This window comes from Gobio gobio, assembly GCF_949357685.1.
Source record: "Gobio gobio genome assembly, chromosome: 18".
NCBI lineage: Eukaryota > Metazoa > Chordata > Actinopteri > Cypriniformes > Gobionidae > Gobio > Gobio gobio.
In genome coordinates, this window is record NC_137111.1 from 36635664 (window position 1) to 36651684 (window position 16021).

The 16021-nt window shown below is 39.5% G+C and overlaps 1 protein-coding gene across 1 annotated transcript in view; it reads left to right on the top strand.

Moving 5' to 3' along the window:
* Window positions 1-16021, top strand: part of kiaa1109 (KIAA1109) — a 57775-nt gene that overhangs the window by 25841 nt on the left and 15913 nt on the right. Inside the window, 28 exon segments of the mRNA XM_079842274.1 lie at window positions 7-165; window positions 242-387; window positions 472-697; window positions 1720-1884; window positions 2040-2218; window positions 2335-2510; window positions 2944-3659; window positions 4200-4445; window positions 4550-4643; window positions 7226-7432; window positions 7528-7757; window positions 7849-8078; window positions 8209-8314; window positions 8431-8528; window positions 8610-8795; window positions 8908-9076; window positions 9174-9385; window positions 9587-9785; window positions 9874-9933; window positions 10157-10383; window positions 10640-10858; window positions 12012-12142; window positions 12222-12345; window positions 12443-12558; window positions 12674-12743; window positions 13828-13869; window positions 15296-15528; window positions 15617-15820. Coding sequence (XP_079698400.1) covers window positions 7-165; window positions 242-387; window positions 472-697; window positions 1720-1884; window positions 2040-2218; window positions 2335-2510; window positions 2944-3659; window positions 4200-4445; window positions 4550-4643; window positions 7226-7432; window positions 7528-7757; window positions 7849-8078; window positions 8209-8314; window positions 8431-8528; window positions 8610-8795; window positions 8908-9076; window positions 9174-9385; window positions 9587-9785; window positions 9874-9933; window positions 10157-10383; window positions 10640-10858; window positions 12012-12142; window positions 12222-12345; window positions 12443-12558; window positions 12674-12743; window positions 13828-13869; window positions 15296-15528; window positions 15617-15820 — 5170 coding nt within the window.

A 16021-nucleotide genomic window follows, 5' to 3' on the forward strand; every position in this document is an offset into this window, starting at 1 on the left:
TTGTCACTCAGGGCTTTAAGGCGGTTGGTTTGCCACGACCCAATCAGCTTCCTAAGCCCAAAGAGCCAGACCCCATTGAGCCTGATCAGACACTGGGGCCGGATAGTGGTACTGCCTTGCAGAGTGACACCAGCGCTGATGGAGCCGAGTTTGAGTTTGATGCGGGTAATTATATTAAATCTGAAATCTTATATAGCTTTTTTAAAAACATTATACTTAGTCTTTATTTTGTGCATTTTAGGCACTGTAAGTGAACATACAATGCTGTTAGAGGGAGTATGTAGTCGTCCTGCTCCTACCGGTAACTCTGCCCCTGTGACTGGAGTCGAGATCATGAGAAAACTGTCCAAATCTCACGCACACAATGAGTCTGCCCTCAGGATCAAGGTTTGTGTGGGTCTACTTTGTTGGTACTGTGTAGAAATGTATGATATGTCTTGATCTAAAGCTGGAAATGAAATGCTTTTTTAGGGTTCCCACCCTTACCAGTCCCTGAGCTACACGAGTGGAGATACAGCAGCTGATTCTCCCGCTCATGTCAGTCGGACAGGGCTGCAGTCCACTCATAGCCCTAGGAAAGAATCGTTGCTAAGCTACTTGACAGGAAGCATCCACAGTCTGCACAACCTGCTAGAAGCAACGCCCCTTCGAGCAACCGAACAAGCCGCACCAAAGAGCAGCTCCCTGACACGTACAGGTACATGATTTTCTTCATTCAGAGTTTATTGCTTTTTGCAGTCTAATATTAGACAGCTGAAAATGTGAACTAGGAGGACAAGGCATTTGTAGTATTATTTTTCTGCCCAGAAAGTGTCTGCATGTCAAATACCATTAAAGTACAGATAAACCAAACTGGGTTGAAAACTAAACTTCAATAGTTCTAATTGTTAACTTACAAGTGAATTTAGGATTAACACCATTTAAATGTACATGATGAAAAATGGGTATTCATTTTGAGATTATTGTAATAAATTGCAATACTATTTTATAAATTATTAGTGTAATTAAAATATAACTTTATTGAGTGTTAGATGACGGCAAAGGTGATCTAGATTTTAGTGTTTTAGTTTTTTTATGTGCTTTTGTCATTTTAAAATTTGTCTTTTTTTAAATAAATTTTAGTAATTTATTACTTTTAAATAATTTTCTTTCAGTTAGTTTAAAAAAAAATATATATATATATATATATTTTTTTAAGTTATATTTTTGCCCTTTAGCCTTTTTTTAGATAGGACAATATAAGGGCAGACAGGAAATTATGAGAGATAAAAAAAGGGTATTGGACCGTGAAAGGACCTTGAGTCGGGACTCAACCTCGGGTCACCCAAAGTGCAACTGCACCATATGTCGGAGAACTTGTCCACACGGCTGTAGCTCTGACTAATTTTCTTATTTTTAAGTTTAAGTTTGTACTTTTATATTGAATATTTATATTTTATTTTATTTCAGCTTTACTCCAGTTAATGAAAACAAATTTTAACAGTTTATTTTAGCTAACAATACTATCACCCAATAACCAATATAACAACAATGTGTATATGACAATGTGCTAACAACCCCCTCAGAACACATTAGCAAGCACGTATCCGTGCCCTGGAAACCACCTACTATACACTAGCGGCATGGTGCATGGTGGGCATGGAAAGCACAAAGCTCTCATTTTCTTCAGGAAAAAGTACAACATCTAGTTGGCGTTAAATTTCTCGTGTTTTTGGGTAGGCAACAGTGTGGGTGCGGACGTGTTGACAGAACATCCTCTTCTATCAGAGCCGTTTTCTGTCAGCTTCTACAACTGGATGTCAAACGCTGTTGGCAACCGAACAGGCGGCAATGTGCAGGACTCTCCCCTCAACCGCTCTCAACACAACAGCCTGCAGACCGGAGGTGAGCGATCAGTGTACTGACAGAAGTATACGAGTATGAAGCCTTTTGACTGTGTGTAAACATGCATCTATATCTGTTCATGTGGCTTAGATTAGAGACTTGTTTATTGGAGTGTGTTCGTTTTGCACTGAATATCTTTAACTCTTTGCATACAGGAGTGCTCCCCACCATTCCTTCTGCATCAGATTTTAACACTGTACTGTCCAGTGATCAGAATACATTGGACACACACTCTCAGCACACACACTCCCAGCACAGCACAAGTCAGGAGGACCTGCTTGACCAAGATGAGACGAATCTCTGCCCTGCAGCTGTACAGCTAGCCGACGCACAGGTGTGTGTACCAGGAATACTTATTCATTTGTTATTGTTTATTTATGACCATGCACATGTTATTGCCTCTCTCATTCTGTTTGTGTGTGTGTGTCTGTCATGGGATTATCTATACAGGTTGTTTTTAAGCCTTTGTTGAGTCACATTGGTATTCAGCCCCAAGATGCTCCTCCACTCAGTTACAAGATGTATTTTGGGGAGCACCTCTCCTTCAGCGGCACTCTTGAGTGCTTGAGAGCTGACATTGTCGACTCTGACACCAGCAAAGAAAGGAAGAACAAACGAGCACACAGGTAACACACAGCTATCCCATGTTAATCTGAGATATCCTAGAAAGAGTATTTTTTCCACCCCTGTTCAGAATTTCATTTGTGTAATTTTTTATTATACATTACATTACATTATATTACATTACAATACAATATATTATATTATATAGCCTGAATATTAAAATATAACAAAATTGCAAATGTATTTCTTTTAATTATGTGTGAAATAATAATTTTATTATTATTACATAAATATTTACATTAATTAGATTTTGTTTTTCTTTCAAACATATTGGCGGCCATTAATTTTATCTGGATATATTTATACATTCATTAATCATGATTCATTGTTTGTTTTTGTTTTTTTTCTTGCTCTCTTTCTCCCTTGCTGTTGGAGTACTCAAACAGTCATAATGTTGCATATTGCTAATTTTATGATTATTTTTTTGTGTTTTAGGCAGGGGATGGTAAATCTCCCCCCTCTTGATTTCAAGCCTGCCCTGATGATTGAGACATTCAGTTTAAATGCAGTCGTGCTAGAGAAGTGCATGTCAACCCCTCCCTCTGCCAGCGCGTTGTCTTTCCACGAGCTGAGCCGGAGACCCCAGGCTAGCGTGCACTGTCATTTTACCCTCGCCTGTCAGGCGATTCGCCAGCATGTGGATATGGCCCTGGTCCGCCTCATTCACCAGTTCAGCACGATGATTGATGACATCAAAGCCACACAGACTGACATCAAACTCAACCGCTACACTGCCGGCTCCTCTTCCCCCACGCCCACCAAGGCACGGCCTTATCGGGAATTCCGCTCGTCTGATTTCAGCCGTAGTTCTCGTGGGAGCCTGAACGGAGCTGCTCGACTGGGCACTCAAAAGGGCAAACGCACAGTGGTCGGGCCAGGCCTGGACACACTGACTAGGAATCGAGAACCTCGTGGAAGAGGGACGCTGGGACGTTCAGAGCGAAGGACGTCAAAAGTATCTCGGAAAGGTTCACGCGATGTTGCGGACCACATGACCATTCAGATGGATGACTCGGACTCCATCACTGTGTCAGAACAAAGCGAGCCGTCGGCCGAGTGCTGGCAGAACATGTACAAACTTCTTAATTTCTACTCGCTCATATCAGATCCCACAGGCATCCTGGAGAAGAACCAAGACAATGCCCTCTCAGGTAGGACTTCCTGCTCTGCATTTGAATTATTTTCAATTTATTAAAGAAAAAAATTATAATATATGAAAGTATAATAGTTTAAAAGAAAATAAAGCCTATTTTTGGCTATGATTTATTATATAACATACAGATTAATTAATATTTAATTAAATTAGTAAAGATATTTATTTTAATTTTACAATATTCTCTTATTACATTTTCTGTTCTATAATACAATTGGTGGATACAGTGATTTTTATTACAAGAAATGTATATTAAAAGGCACTACAGCAGATTATTGCACCATGATGTATGAATATTTTACATTTCAAATATGTTATTTTATTATACATTATGGTAATAGGATTTTATTTTATTGTGGTAATGAGATTAAGAGAGGGGAAAAACTGTCATATATTGTAATAAAAATAATGTCCCATTGCAGAAAATATTATTTTAGCATCTTAAAATGCATCTGACTGTTACAAAAATATCTGCCAGTATAACAATCTTTGCTTTTGGCCAAATTTTCCTATTCAGCTGTTTATTTTTGCTCTTCAGAGGGTGGGCGGAGCCCTGCGGATCCTCCATGTCGGTTGGTGTTTGAAACGGAGGGCGAAACGCCACCCAGTCGGATGGGTCGCAGGCGGAGTTTGGTAAGCTCTGAACCCCAGCATGTGACGCTGATCGTGTTTGGTGTTGGCATGGTGAACCGCACACATCTGGAAGCAGACATTGGAGGACTAACCATGGAGGCAGAGCTTAAGAAAATACATGGCAGTTTTACTCTAAAGGAGAAAATGAAGGGTAATGCAAACAGTATTCACACACTTTAAAATATTAAAATATCTTGTACACTAACTAAAACCTTGCAGATGAAATACCCTGTAATTCCTGTTCTCTTGCTGTAGACATTCTCCATCAGAAGATGACTGAGACCTGTGCCTCGGCCCATATCGGATGTGTGAACATTGTGCTTCTGGAAGGAATCTCACCAGACATACAGTCAGTAGTTCACCACCAAGCTTTAAGACCTATTGAGTGCTCTATCAATTATCATTGTCCACCTTTATATGAATCAATTTACCTTGAAATGTGTTATTTTCGTAACACTTTATTTTGATGGTCCACTTTAGACATTTTACTTACTACAAGTAACTTTGCAAATACTTCAACTTATTCTACTAACCCCAAACCCTAACACCTAACCTAACAGTCTACTACTGTCTACTAATAACCTAATGATAGTTAGTTGCAAAGTTACTCATAGTTAGTAGAATGTCAAAAGTTGACCATCGAAATAAAGTGTAACCAATATTTCTTTTTATAATTATGCCCAGTCCCAGTTTCACATGCAAAACACTTTAACCCATTGGTAGGTTGACTTTCCTGAATGTAAACGTATCTCTGTGCAGCCTTAATATTTGTTCTGTTTATTTGAACGGTTTTAACAAATCAACTTGCAGCCCAAATACTAACATGAACTAAAATTTAAGACTCCATATACTTTCGCTGAATGAGGGCCCTGAGTCAAACACTAGTGTTAAAAAGTTTGGGGTCGGTAAGATTATATTAATGATTTGAATGAAAAATCTCTAATGCTCACCAATGCTGCATTTAGTTTTTCAAAATACAGTAAAACATGAATATTTTAAAATGTGATTTATCCCTGTGATGGAAAAGCAAAATTTTCAGCATCATTACTCCAGTCTTCAGTGTCACATGATCCTCCAGAAATCATTCTAATATGATAATTTACTGCTCAAGAAACATTATCAATGTTGCATTTATTGTCATGCATTAATTTGAAATGGAAATGGATGCTTGCTATATACTATAAAAACAATTCATTTCTTTTTTTTTTTTAAATCTTATTGACCCCACAATTTTAGTAATAGTGTATTTAGAGACGATTGTCATAGAAAGTTGACCATGTAACCACATGGCAGCAAATTTAAAAACTAGACACAATTTAGAAACTGCACCTTTGGAACAACCCACAAGCTTCAGGAAATGTAAAATACGTGTCCAGTTTCAGCCTTGCAGCCTTTGTAATGCAACATCTGAATATTGATTTGAATTGCACTTAATTCCTAGAATATTCTCTACTATTGTCATATTTTAAAGTCATTCTTGGATCTGTTTTTGTTCTGCTGGTCTCTCTTTCCAATGTATTTTTACGAGTACAGATTTATCACAGCATGTGTGACAGTTATAAAATGTTTTCTCTGTGGATAACTTTCCCCTCTTCTACCTTCCTCCTCTCTACTCTCCTCTGTTCTCTCTATCTGTCATTTTTTTTGTTTTGTTTTTTCTGCCTCTCTCACTGGCAGACTAGAGGATTTTCCAACCTCACCTACCAGCACAACCAAGCAGGAGTTCCTGTATGTCTAAGTTTCCTCAATAACCCTGTCCTTTTCTCCATGACCATTCATAACATCTCCATAATATTTGGATCTCACAGTCCCTTCCATATGTCGTCATCATATGACACATGCTGTTACTATCATAACATTTCATACCCTTTCTAACCCTCCACAGTTCTCTCATATAAAGGCTTCACAGCATATAGTGTCTTCAAACAGTGGTCAGTGAAATCATATCATCCTCATGACACTATTTTTTGAGTCATATTTATTTGGGTTACATGGGAGTGGTTTTCTACTACCTAGTATCACTGAGACAGGCTTTTGAGTATCGGCATGAATCTAGTCCACTTTACAGGTTATTCTGACCTAGAGTTGTCCACTTAATGCAGTCATAATTACCAGTGATTGGTGATTTTTTGGGGGAGAATCCAGTAATTTCAATAGTACTTCACTTGACTGGGAATTTCAAGTTAGGGTGAAAGATTTCCCCACGAGGATTTCGCAACGTGCCCCAAGTTGGTCACGTGAATTTGCTGCGTTCACAGACAGAAATCTGCTTGGTTTGAAAGTGACTTTGCTACATCGCGACTCTATTGATGTTCATGTGCAGTTTTATCTGAGATCAATGATGCAATAGTAATAGATTGGCTTGGAGGTCTTTGAGAACAGTTTTACCAGAAATATGTGACATTTTTTACCCTGTTCTTCTAAAAGTAATAAGTACAGAGTATTTCACAGACTCATAACTCAGAACAGAAAACAGATTATAAAGTTTTGCTGAGTTTATATGCTGCTGTGTGCCTCATACAAAACTCTGAAAATCTTTTAAATACGTGATGCTTCAAACTTGGCAAAAGCTGTCAGATCCAGTGATTTACTTCCTCCTCAAAGACGCTCATTGCAGCAGCCCGGTGGATCTAGTTGCAGACCCGTCAGGCAATCTGATTGGAGCTTGTCATTTTGGCAAGTGTTTTTGTGTGCAGGGGCTGAAACTCTCCCGTTCCTCTATTCTATTAAACCATCTAGATCTCTCTCTCCTTGCAGTTCCCATGTCCGCAAGGCCTCGTTTCCAGTCACATGAACATTTCACTTGTACATTTTGCCAAAGTCTGTCTATACATTTCACAGACATTGAAATCACAGCTGCATGTTACACCGAGCAGTAACACACAAACAAAAAGGAACTTACTACAAATGCTTTGTGTATTTGTATTTCAGGACTGTGGTGAAGTGTAACATCGCAAAGTCCCAGGCTTTATATAGTGCACAGCGTGGGCTGAAGACCAATAATGCTGCAGTATTTAAAGTGGGCGCTATCTTCATCAACATCCCGCAACACCCTGCAACGCTGCACAGCATGATGGTCCGCAGCTCCCATCAGCTCTCAAAACAGATTTCCGACCTCATCCGTCAGCCCTCCAACATGTGAGGCAAACCTCTGCACTTTCTTTTCACAACTCTAATGATTTCCCCACCCCCCTGCTGATATTAAATTCAAATCTGTTTCCTGTTTTCATCAGCCCGCCTCCCAACCGAGAAGAGACGCCTACTCCGCAGCCCTCTGAAGTGAGTGTCAATCAAACTCCAGTGGAGGCCAGTGAGTTTCCTCAGCTGCCCGAGGGACTGGAGAAGAAGCCAATCGTGCTGAAATTCAGCGCTATGCTGGATGGGATCACTATTGGTGCAGCCCTGTTGCCCTCTCTTAAAGCAGAATACAAGATGGGTCGCATGAAAAGCCATGGCATGACAGGTACGCATTTGTTAATTTATTCCAAAACGCACTGGAAAACACAGATATAACAATTACAAACAATTAACGTTTTGCTCTCTCCCTCTCACAGGTGCTCAGACGCGTTTTACTTTCGAACTGCCCAATCATAAGCTGTGCTTCCAGTCAAAGGTTTCGCCTGTGGACGTGACGGCCATGCCCCCCACTGCCAGCCTGACGCTGCCTCCCGTCACCATGTCAGGACAGTACATTATACAGGAGCATGAGGGCCACAGCGATACAGCCTGGGCCCCAGAATACAGCAACTATCTGCAGGGAAATTACTTGCGCTGTGTAGCTGAGGTGTGCCATTGAACTTTCAATGAGAAATTGTTCTAAATGCTGTGCTTGATTTATCAGTTTGTTCTAGCATTACAGATGGATGCATTTGGTCGAAAATGAGCATTTTTAGGACATTTTTCTTCATTTTTAGATCGGATCTTTCGAACACAACTTGACCACAGATTTGCTCAACCACCTAGTCTTCCTACAAAAGGTCTTCATGAAGGAGGTCAATGAGGTCATCCAGAAAGTGTCAGGTGTGTGATGAAGAACAAGTATTATATTATTTTATTTATTTTAGTTTTTGCTTTTTGTTATGCGTTTTTTTTTATTCTTTTACTTGACCAGCTGTGTGAAATGTGTGTTTCTGTAGGAGGGGAACAACCAATCCCCCTGTGGAATGAACACGATGTGTCGACAGATGGCGACAAGCCTAAAATCCTGCTTTACTCTCTAAATCTGACGTTTAAGGTTTGGACTTCCTTAAATTGTGTGTTTATTTGTTACGGTGAATTCTGCAGACTTTTGGAAAAAAAAATTTTTCTTTTGTAGGGGATTCAAATGACGGCCACCACTCCTTCAATGAGGGCGGTGCGCTTTGAGACTGGCTGGATTGAGCTTGAGCTGTCCAATCGGGTTCAGTGCAAGACTACTCCAACAGGAAGTAACTACCTGAAGCTTTTTGGGAAATGTCAAGTGGATCTCAACTTGGCTTTGGGGCAAATCGTCAAACATCAGGTAGCCACTGTCACAGAAATGAGTGTTTCTTTGTGCTCTGTTATTGATTTATTATGAAAAGTTGATCAATCTTGATAAATCATGAGTGTTGTCGTAACACTTTCTCTTGCAGGTGTATGAGGAGGCGGGGTCAGATTTCCACCAGGTGGCGTACTTCCGCACTCGAATCGGTTTGCGCAATGCTCTGCAGGAAGAGATCAGTGGCAGCTCTGACAAAGAGGCCGTCCTGATCACACTCAACCGTCCTATTGTTTTTGCTCAGCCAGTGGCATTTGACAGAGGTCAGTCCACACTTAGCTTATTTTCATGTGTATCCATTGGGGGATTTTTTTGTTTTGTAATTGTGTATTTTTGTATATTGTATGTCTTTTTTTTTAGCTGTGCTGTTCTGGCTGAACTATAAGGCTGCCTATGATAACTGGAAGGAACAGCGCTTGGCTCTCAACTCAGACATTCATATGGCCACAAAAGAAGTGGTTGACAAGCTACCAGCAATACAGCAGACCAGCGCCCAGGCCTTCAGCACTCTCTTTCTACAGCTCACTGTCAATGACCTGGGCATCTGCCTGCCTATCACCAACTCCTCACAGGTGCATCCTCACTCATAGATCTGTTTTTCATTCTTAATAATGTTTAAACTCATCAGATTGGTGTGAACAGGCCTTTAGCTGTATACCGTACTGCCTACTTGTATTTCACCCCTTGCACGTGCATTGTTTGAAATATTTCCATTTCTATGAGTCAAAATGATTGATGTTAATTATTTGTTACTGTTTTCTACTGTACATTAGACCAATCACAGTATTGATATTGACACTGGCTCAGCACTGGTGTTAACCATCGAGAGTACGCTAATAACAGCCTGTTCCTCCGAGTCTCTGGTCAGCAAAGGCCATTTTAAGAACTTTTGCATTCGATTTGCTGAGGGATTTGAGACCACATGGGATGACTGGAAACCTGAGATCAGAGGTGAACTGGTCATGAATGCCTGTGAGTAACACTTGATGTCACCATGGTTGTCTGTTTTTGGCCCTATAACGCTTGCCTTATTCTTGAAATGCTCAATGTGGCTTTTCAGGTGTTGTCCCTGATGGTACTTATGAGGTTTGCTCCAGAACGACAGGCCAGGCATCGGCAGGTATGTGTGAAATAATCTTCTGAATTCATTTTACTTTCATCTGAATGAAATGGTATATTCTACAATAAAAAGAACACTTTTAACATACACTGCTGTTGTGTATATTGATAAAATGACCACAGCAACACTATATAGACCATACGTTAAGAAAGTTAACATGTCAATGTTGATTTCATGCTGACTTTTTGTCTGTATTTAATAACAAAACTTTTCAATACTCCAGAAAGCAGCAGCGCAGGGACGTGGACCCTTAATGTCTTGTGGAAGATGTGTGGTATCGATGTGCACATGGATCCCAACATCGGCAAGCGTCTGAATGCTCTGGGTAACACGCTCACCTCTCTGACTGGCGAAGAGGACAACGATGACATCACAGACCTCAACTCGGTCAACATGGCCGACCTGTCAGACGAGGACGAGAGTGATGGCATGTCTCCCCCCATACACATGGTCAGAGCTCGCACTTTTTATGTCACTAACATTTGTTGGCTCACTTTTATTGTCAGTGTCAGTGTTTGTGGCTGTTATTTTTAATTTACACCATTGTCTGTTTCTTTGATTTTATTATTGTTTGAATATTGATGTCTTATTTGATGTATTATTTTCACGAAATGTGAAGTTTCTTCTTTGTAATTGTGCTCATTGCACTCAATGTCTGTCTAGTGGTGTGCGTCTGTGTTTGTTTTAAACCGGCCCATGTTTGCAGTGTCCTGAAGGTGATCTCAGCCCCAGACTTTCGTTCAGGAAGCGGCTGGTGAACAGCATTCTGGGCATTAGCCCCAGCCCCCCTCCCCTCTCACCTTCTGAGTGTCGTAGTATTTCTCCATCATCCACAATCACTCGGCTAAAGTCGAGAAGTGTTCGCCTGCCATCCACAGCCAATGCAGAACGAACTAGACATCCCAGACCCCTGTCCTGGGGCTGTGTATGTACATCAGAGCTCCCGTTTGCTTTTCAATCCTCTCTGTTTTTCTGTCACATTCTTTCTCTCCATTTTGTTCATACTCTCAGGGTGGAAGTTGCTTTTAAGATCAGTCAACTCGCTCAAAACCTTGTTGAGTTGTGCCTAGAACTCTTGGTTTTGAGCAACTGAAATATGTTGAGCGAGTCTGGAGTCTACAGTTTCCTGCTGCTTTTTAGTCTCATCTGATTCCTTTTCATGAGAAATGAGTGGCCAGTCGCATCTTCTCATTTCCCATTTCCAAAGGATGCATTTCTTGTAAATTGGCTTTGCTTTAGTAATCAGTTTTTTGGGGTGGTGTTTTGATTTTGTTTGTCTGCAATGATCCACACTTGTTTTGACCGTTTAGTATTCTGTGTGATTTTGCAATAGATTATTATGCATGACTGTGCCTAGGGCTGGGCGGAATGACGGTAAATACTGCGCGACTGTTGAAATATGCCTACAGGTCATGATATACCATTTATGTATATATGCATATGTATAGTGGCCAAAAGTGATGTCTGGCCTAAGAAAATTGACATCTTCGCCCTCTATTCAAATATTATATGAAAAATTATTGTTATTGGAGTCACTTGTTTTATTTCTGATAACGCAATGAAACATGCCAAATTGTGCGGACATCATTTTTGGCCAGGCTGTCATACAAAGAAATTATGAACGCATGCAAAAACAAAATATTAATAACTGATTATGTTGTAGTTAGTGTATGCTTTTTCTTGTGAGCATTTTATTAGAAATCTATGCATATTGCAAATCAGCATATTAGAATGATTTCTGAAGCATCGTGCGACACTGAAGACTGGACTAATGATGCTGAAAATTAATAATATTTCACAATATTAGTGTATTTACTTTACTTTTGATCAAATAAATGGAGCCTTAGTGAGCATAAGAGACTTCATTTGACATGTAAAAATCTTACAGACTCCAAACATTTGAACAGAAGTGTAAATTTATGTTTTAAATAATTGTCAAAAAATATATATGGTGGTGTATGCCATTTCTGAATTGCTCATACCGTGATTAGAAAAGAAAATGTTTTGGTCATACCGCCCACCCCTAAGTATGTCTTGCATCTAAATGCATTAATTTGACAGTAGTTTCCTTCTTACAGGAGTCGGTTGACCTCCGCAGACAGGCAGTTATGAGCAATCAGATAATCGACGCTCGTGGACGAAAGTTCTCCAAGCGCCTGGTGGACATTAGAGAACTCAATGAGCAGGCCAAAGTCATTGACGATCTCAAGTAATGTCAGCCTATCATTAAGAACCAAAATACCTCTCTTAATTGTCCTCTGCCTAAAATAAATCTCTCTCTCTCTAAGGAAACTGGGAGCAAGTGAAGGCACTATTAACCAGGAAATCCAGCGCTATCAGCAGTTGGAATCTGTCGCTGTCAATGATATCCGCCGAGATGTGCGCAAGAAGCTGCGGCGCTCCAGCATGCGGGTAAGAATCGCTTTGATTCAGCTTTTTCCTTTACTGCTTATTAATGTCTTACTACACTGTAAATCTGGTGGAGATTAAATGGTTATGCTTTGTTTAGGCTGCATCATTGAAAGACAAATGGGGTTTAGGTTACAAGCCCAGCTACAGCAACAGCAGGTCAAAGAGCATCTCAACAACAGGCAGACCACCACTGAAGAGGTCGGATAGACCCAGGTATACACACACACACATTCACACGCATGTACACACATGCACAATTATTTGCAGATGGGTTAATGTCTTTCAGTTACACATCCTTACTTTGTTCTTTAATTTTGTCTCTCTAAAGGGAGGATCTGCCAGATATTAAAGTGGATGCAGCATCTCCAGCACCAAGGGTTACCTTCAACATCGACACGGTAGTGTGCATGCATACATCTGTGTTTCTGACTGTACATTTGTTCATTTGAAATGCTTTATGCGTCTTTTTGTCATCATTCTAATGCTGCGTTCACACCATGTTGTAATTACAGTAAATAAAGCGGTATGTTTTTGAATCGCTCTGCGGTTCTTTGATGGCATAGACTGATCGGTCTGCACAGCTCTCAGAAAAATTACGTGTTTACACGTTGTAATTACAAGTTCTACAAGCATGTGAAGGTTTTTTACAGTTCCAAATCGTTACAGTAATTGACAAGGCTTGAACGCACTTTAATGTTCCATCTTCATGTTTATTGTTTACATGTTGAATAAAGCTTTGCTGTACATACACTACCATTCAAAAATTATATTTTTATTCAGTGAGGATGCATTAAATTGATCAAATGTTACTGTAAATATTTCTGAAAAAATGGTTTCCACAAAAATATTAAGCAGCACGGCTGTTTTCAACTTTTGATGATAATAAGAAATGTTTCTTGAGGACCAAATCAGCATACAACATTATTATTTTAAATTCACAATATTACAGTATTTTTGATCAAATAAATGCAGTTTTGGTGAGCATAAACATTTTAAAAATTTTGAACGGTGGTGTACTTGGACAAACAGACACTTTTCCACACACACACTCAGTGATTTTAAAGGGATAGTTCACCCAAAAATGAAAATTCTGTCAGTATTTACTCACCCTCAAGTTGTTCCAAACCTGTATGAGTTTCTTTGTTCTGCTGAACACAAAAGAAGATATTTAGAAGAATGTTTGTAACAAAGCAGAGAGAGCAACCATTGACTACCATAGTATTTTTTCCCCTACTATGGTAGTCAACGGTTGCTCTATCTGAAAGAAACTCATACAGGTTTGGAACAACTTGAGGGTGAGTAAATGAAGACAGAATTTTCATTTTTTGGGTGAACTATCCCTTTAAGGCTTTACCTGCCTTAATGAAAGCCACATGTATAGTGTACACATACTGCGCTGAACATGTATGTTCATGTACTGTATAGCTCAGTATACCGGTTTAATTTATAGAAGGGTCTTTCATAAGTCTGTTTGTGTTTAAGATGGACACCCCAATCCCAAGTCCAGCTGGCTCTGTATTTAAGGTACCAGAGAGAAACGAAAATCAAAATCAAATTCTTAAAATCATCTCTGTGCATGAAAATCTTATTGTGCTAATCTAAATCTGCTTTTCAAAACTCAATCAAAAATCATCTTTCTCAGTCAAATCGTTTTTGCCGTCTTAGGCTAGAAAGTGGTCTTATTTTCTCTTGATCTCTCTCTCTCTCTACTCACACATTGATTCACACACTCCCTCGCTCCATATGTTGAAGCTGCTCTTGTGTTGTGTTTGTATAACTAATCAGCTCTTGTTTCCTCAGCATGTCTGGAACTTGATCTTAGTTCACTGCATTTCTCATAATGTCTTGTCATCTGTCCATCTTTTCATCTTTCACCCTCTCTCCTCCGCTGGGTCTTAGTGGAAAGCATGAATTGGGAAAAGGAAAAGCTTTCTCCAAATTGCTCACTGGTTATGAGCTATCAGCCAAAGGATACAGTTTAAATTGAGTCAGAATCAGTTTGGGTTTTGAGCACATTAACAGATACAGGGACAGAATAATGGATGGATGAATAGATTAATTGACCAAAAGATTTGTAAGATTTGAGGAAATGATTTTGTAAATGTTAGGCAGTTGGAAAAAGGGATTTCTATTTTGTATGGTAGATCAGATTCTTTTTCAGTTACTTAGATTAGCATTAATCTGTATTGACCCAATAGAATAGCTCAGTGCCCATTCAGCTTTTAGACATGTCAGGGTTATATTTCACCAGTCACATGAAAAGTAATAGAAATTATAATATGAAGCCTACTTTTAGGACAATTTTTGGTACAATATTTCCACAACAGTTAGTTAAGTGGACCCCTTTGACTTCCATAGTATATTTTTTTCCATACTTGTACTTTGGGTAACATTAAAGTATTAAAAGGGATAGTTCACCCAAAAATTTGAGGGAATTATTTTTAAATAAAATATACAAAGTATAAACGCATAACCAAAATGTAGATGTAACCAGGAATCCACAAATATTCAAATGTATTTATACTGCTAGTTATGATTATTTATGAAAAGATATAATGCATTATAATATACATAAAGGTTGAAGGTTACTTTTTGTAAAAATAAAAATAAAAAACAGGAAAAAATAAAATCAATTGTTTTAAAAACTAAGTGAATTTAGGCATCAAAACATTAGCATTATAATCGAAGGAATGAATGTAAGATTTTCTTCCAGTATTGGGCAATAATGATACATTTAAAAATCAATAAAATCAGCCATCTTAAAGGGCCTAAAAATATTTTATATGTAAAATATAAAACTTAATTTTTTTGGGGGGTGAAATGTGACCTGGCTGGAAATGCCAATAAACGTAGTTGAAGAGACGTAAATCCTTTAGGAGAGAAGTGGATGAATAGATGGATAGATGCATAGACAGATCTTCTGACTGTTGGCTTTCACTGATTATTGAAGTTCCCGGAGGAGACAGAGGTGGACCTGTTGTCTGTCACCATTGATGATCCTGCCCATTACCCATCATGCTCAGTGTTCAGTGCCCCTGGCACACCCGCAGTCTTTTCACCAACCATTCCCTTCCAGCCTGAGGACAGTCGCCGTGACGACCTCTCCTCGACTTCGTCAGAGGACTCGGACAAAGATGATGAGTTTGACAGGGAAAGGCCGCAGAGCTATTATCGCAGACCAGGGTGCGTTAAACACGCAGTGCATGCAAACACTTGATAAACACAATTACAAGCTCCCTAAATTGATGGTCTATATATTTGTGTTTCTCAGGGGCTCTCAGAGGAAGTCATCTGCACTTTCTGCATTATTCAGTGAGCGCTGGCCCAACACACCCGCTCAGCGTGGAGGATTAACTCCGCCCACTGAACGAAACATTGACTTTGAGCTGGACGTGCGTGTCGAGATTGACAGTGGCAAGTGTGTGCTGCACCCCAGCACCCAGCCAACTGAGCATGAAGATCTCGCACTGAGGAGGTAAAGACAAGAGACACACCAAAATGCCCACACATCACATTTTGAGAATAAAAATGGACTGTAGCACTGCAGTAATGACATAATTTTGTAGGACAACAGCAAAGTTAGCATTACCCTGGTTCCCTCAACAAAAACCCAATAGGATTTTCCAGATCAACAAAATGTCGTAGAATAAAACTTTTTTTATTTACCTTATTTATT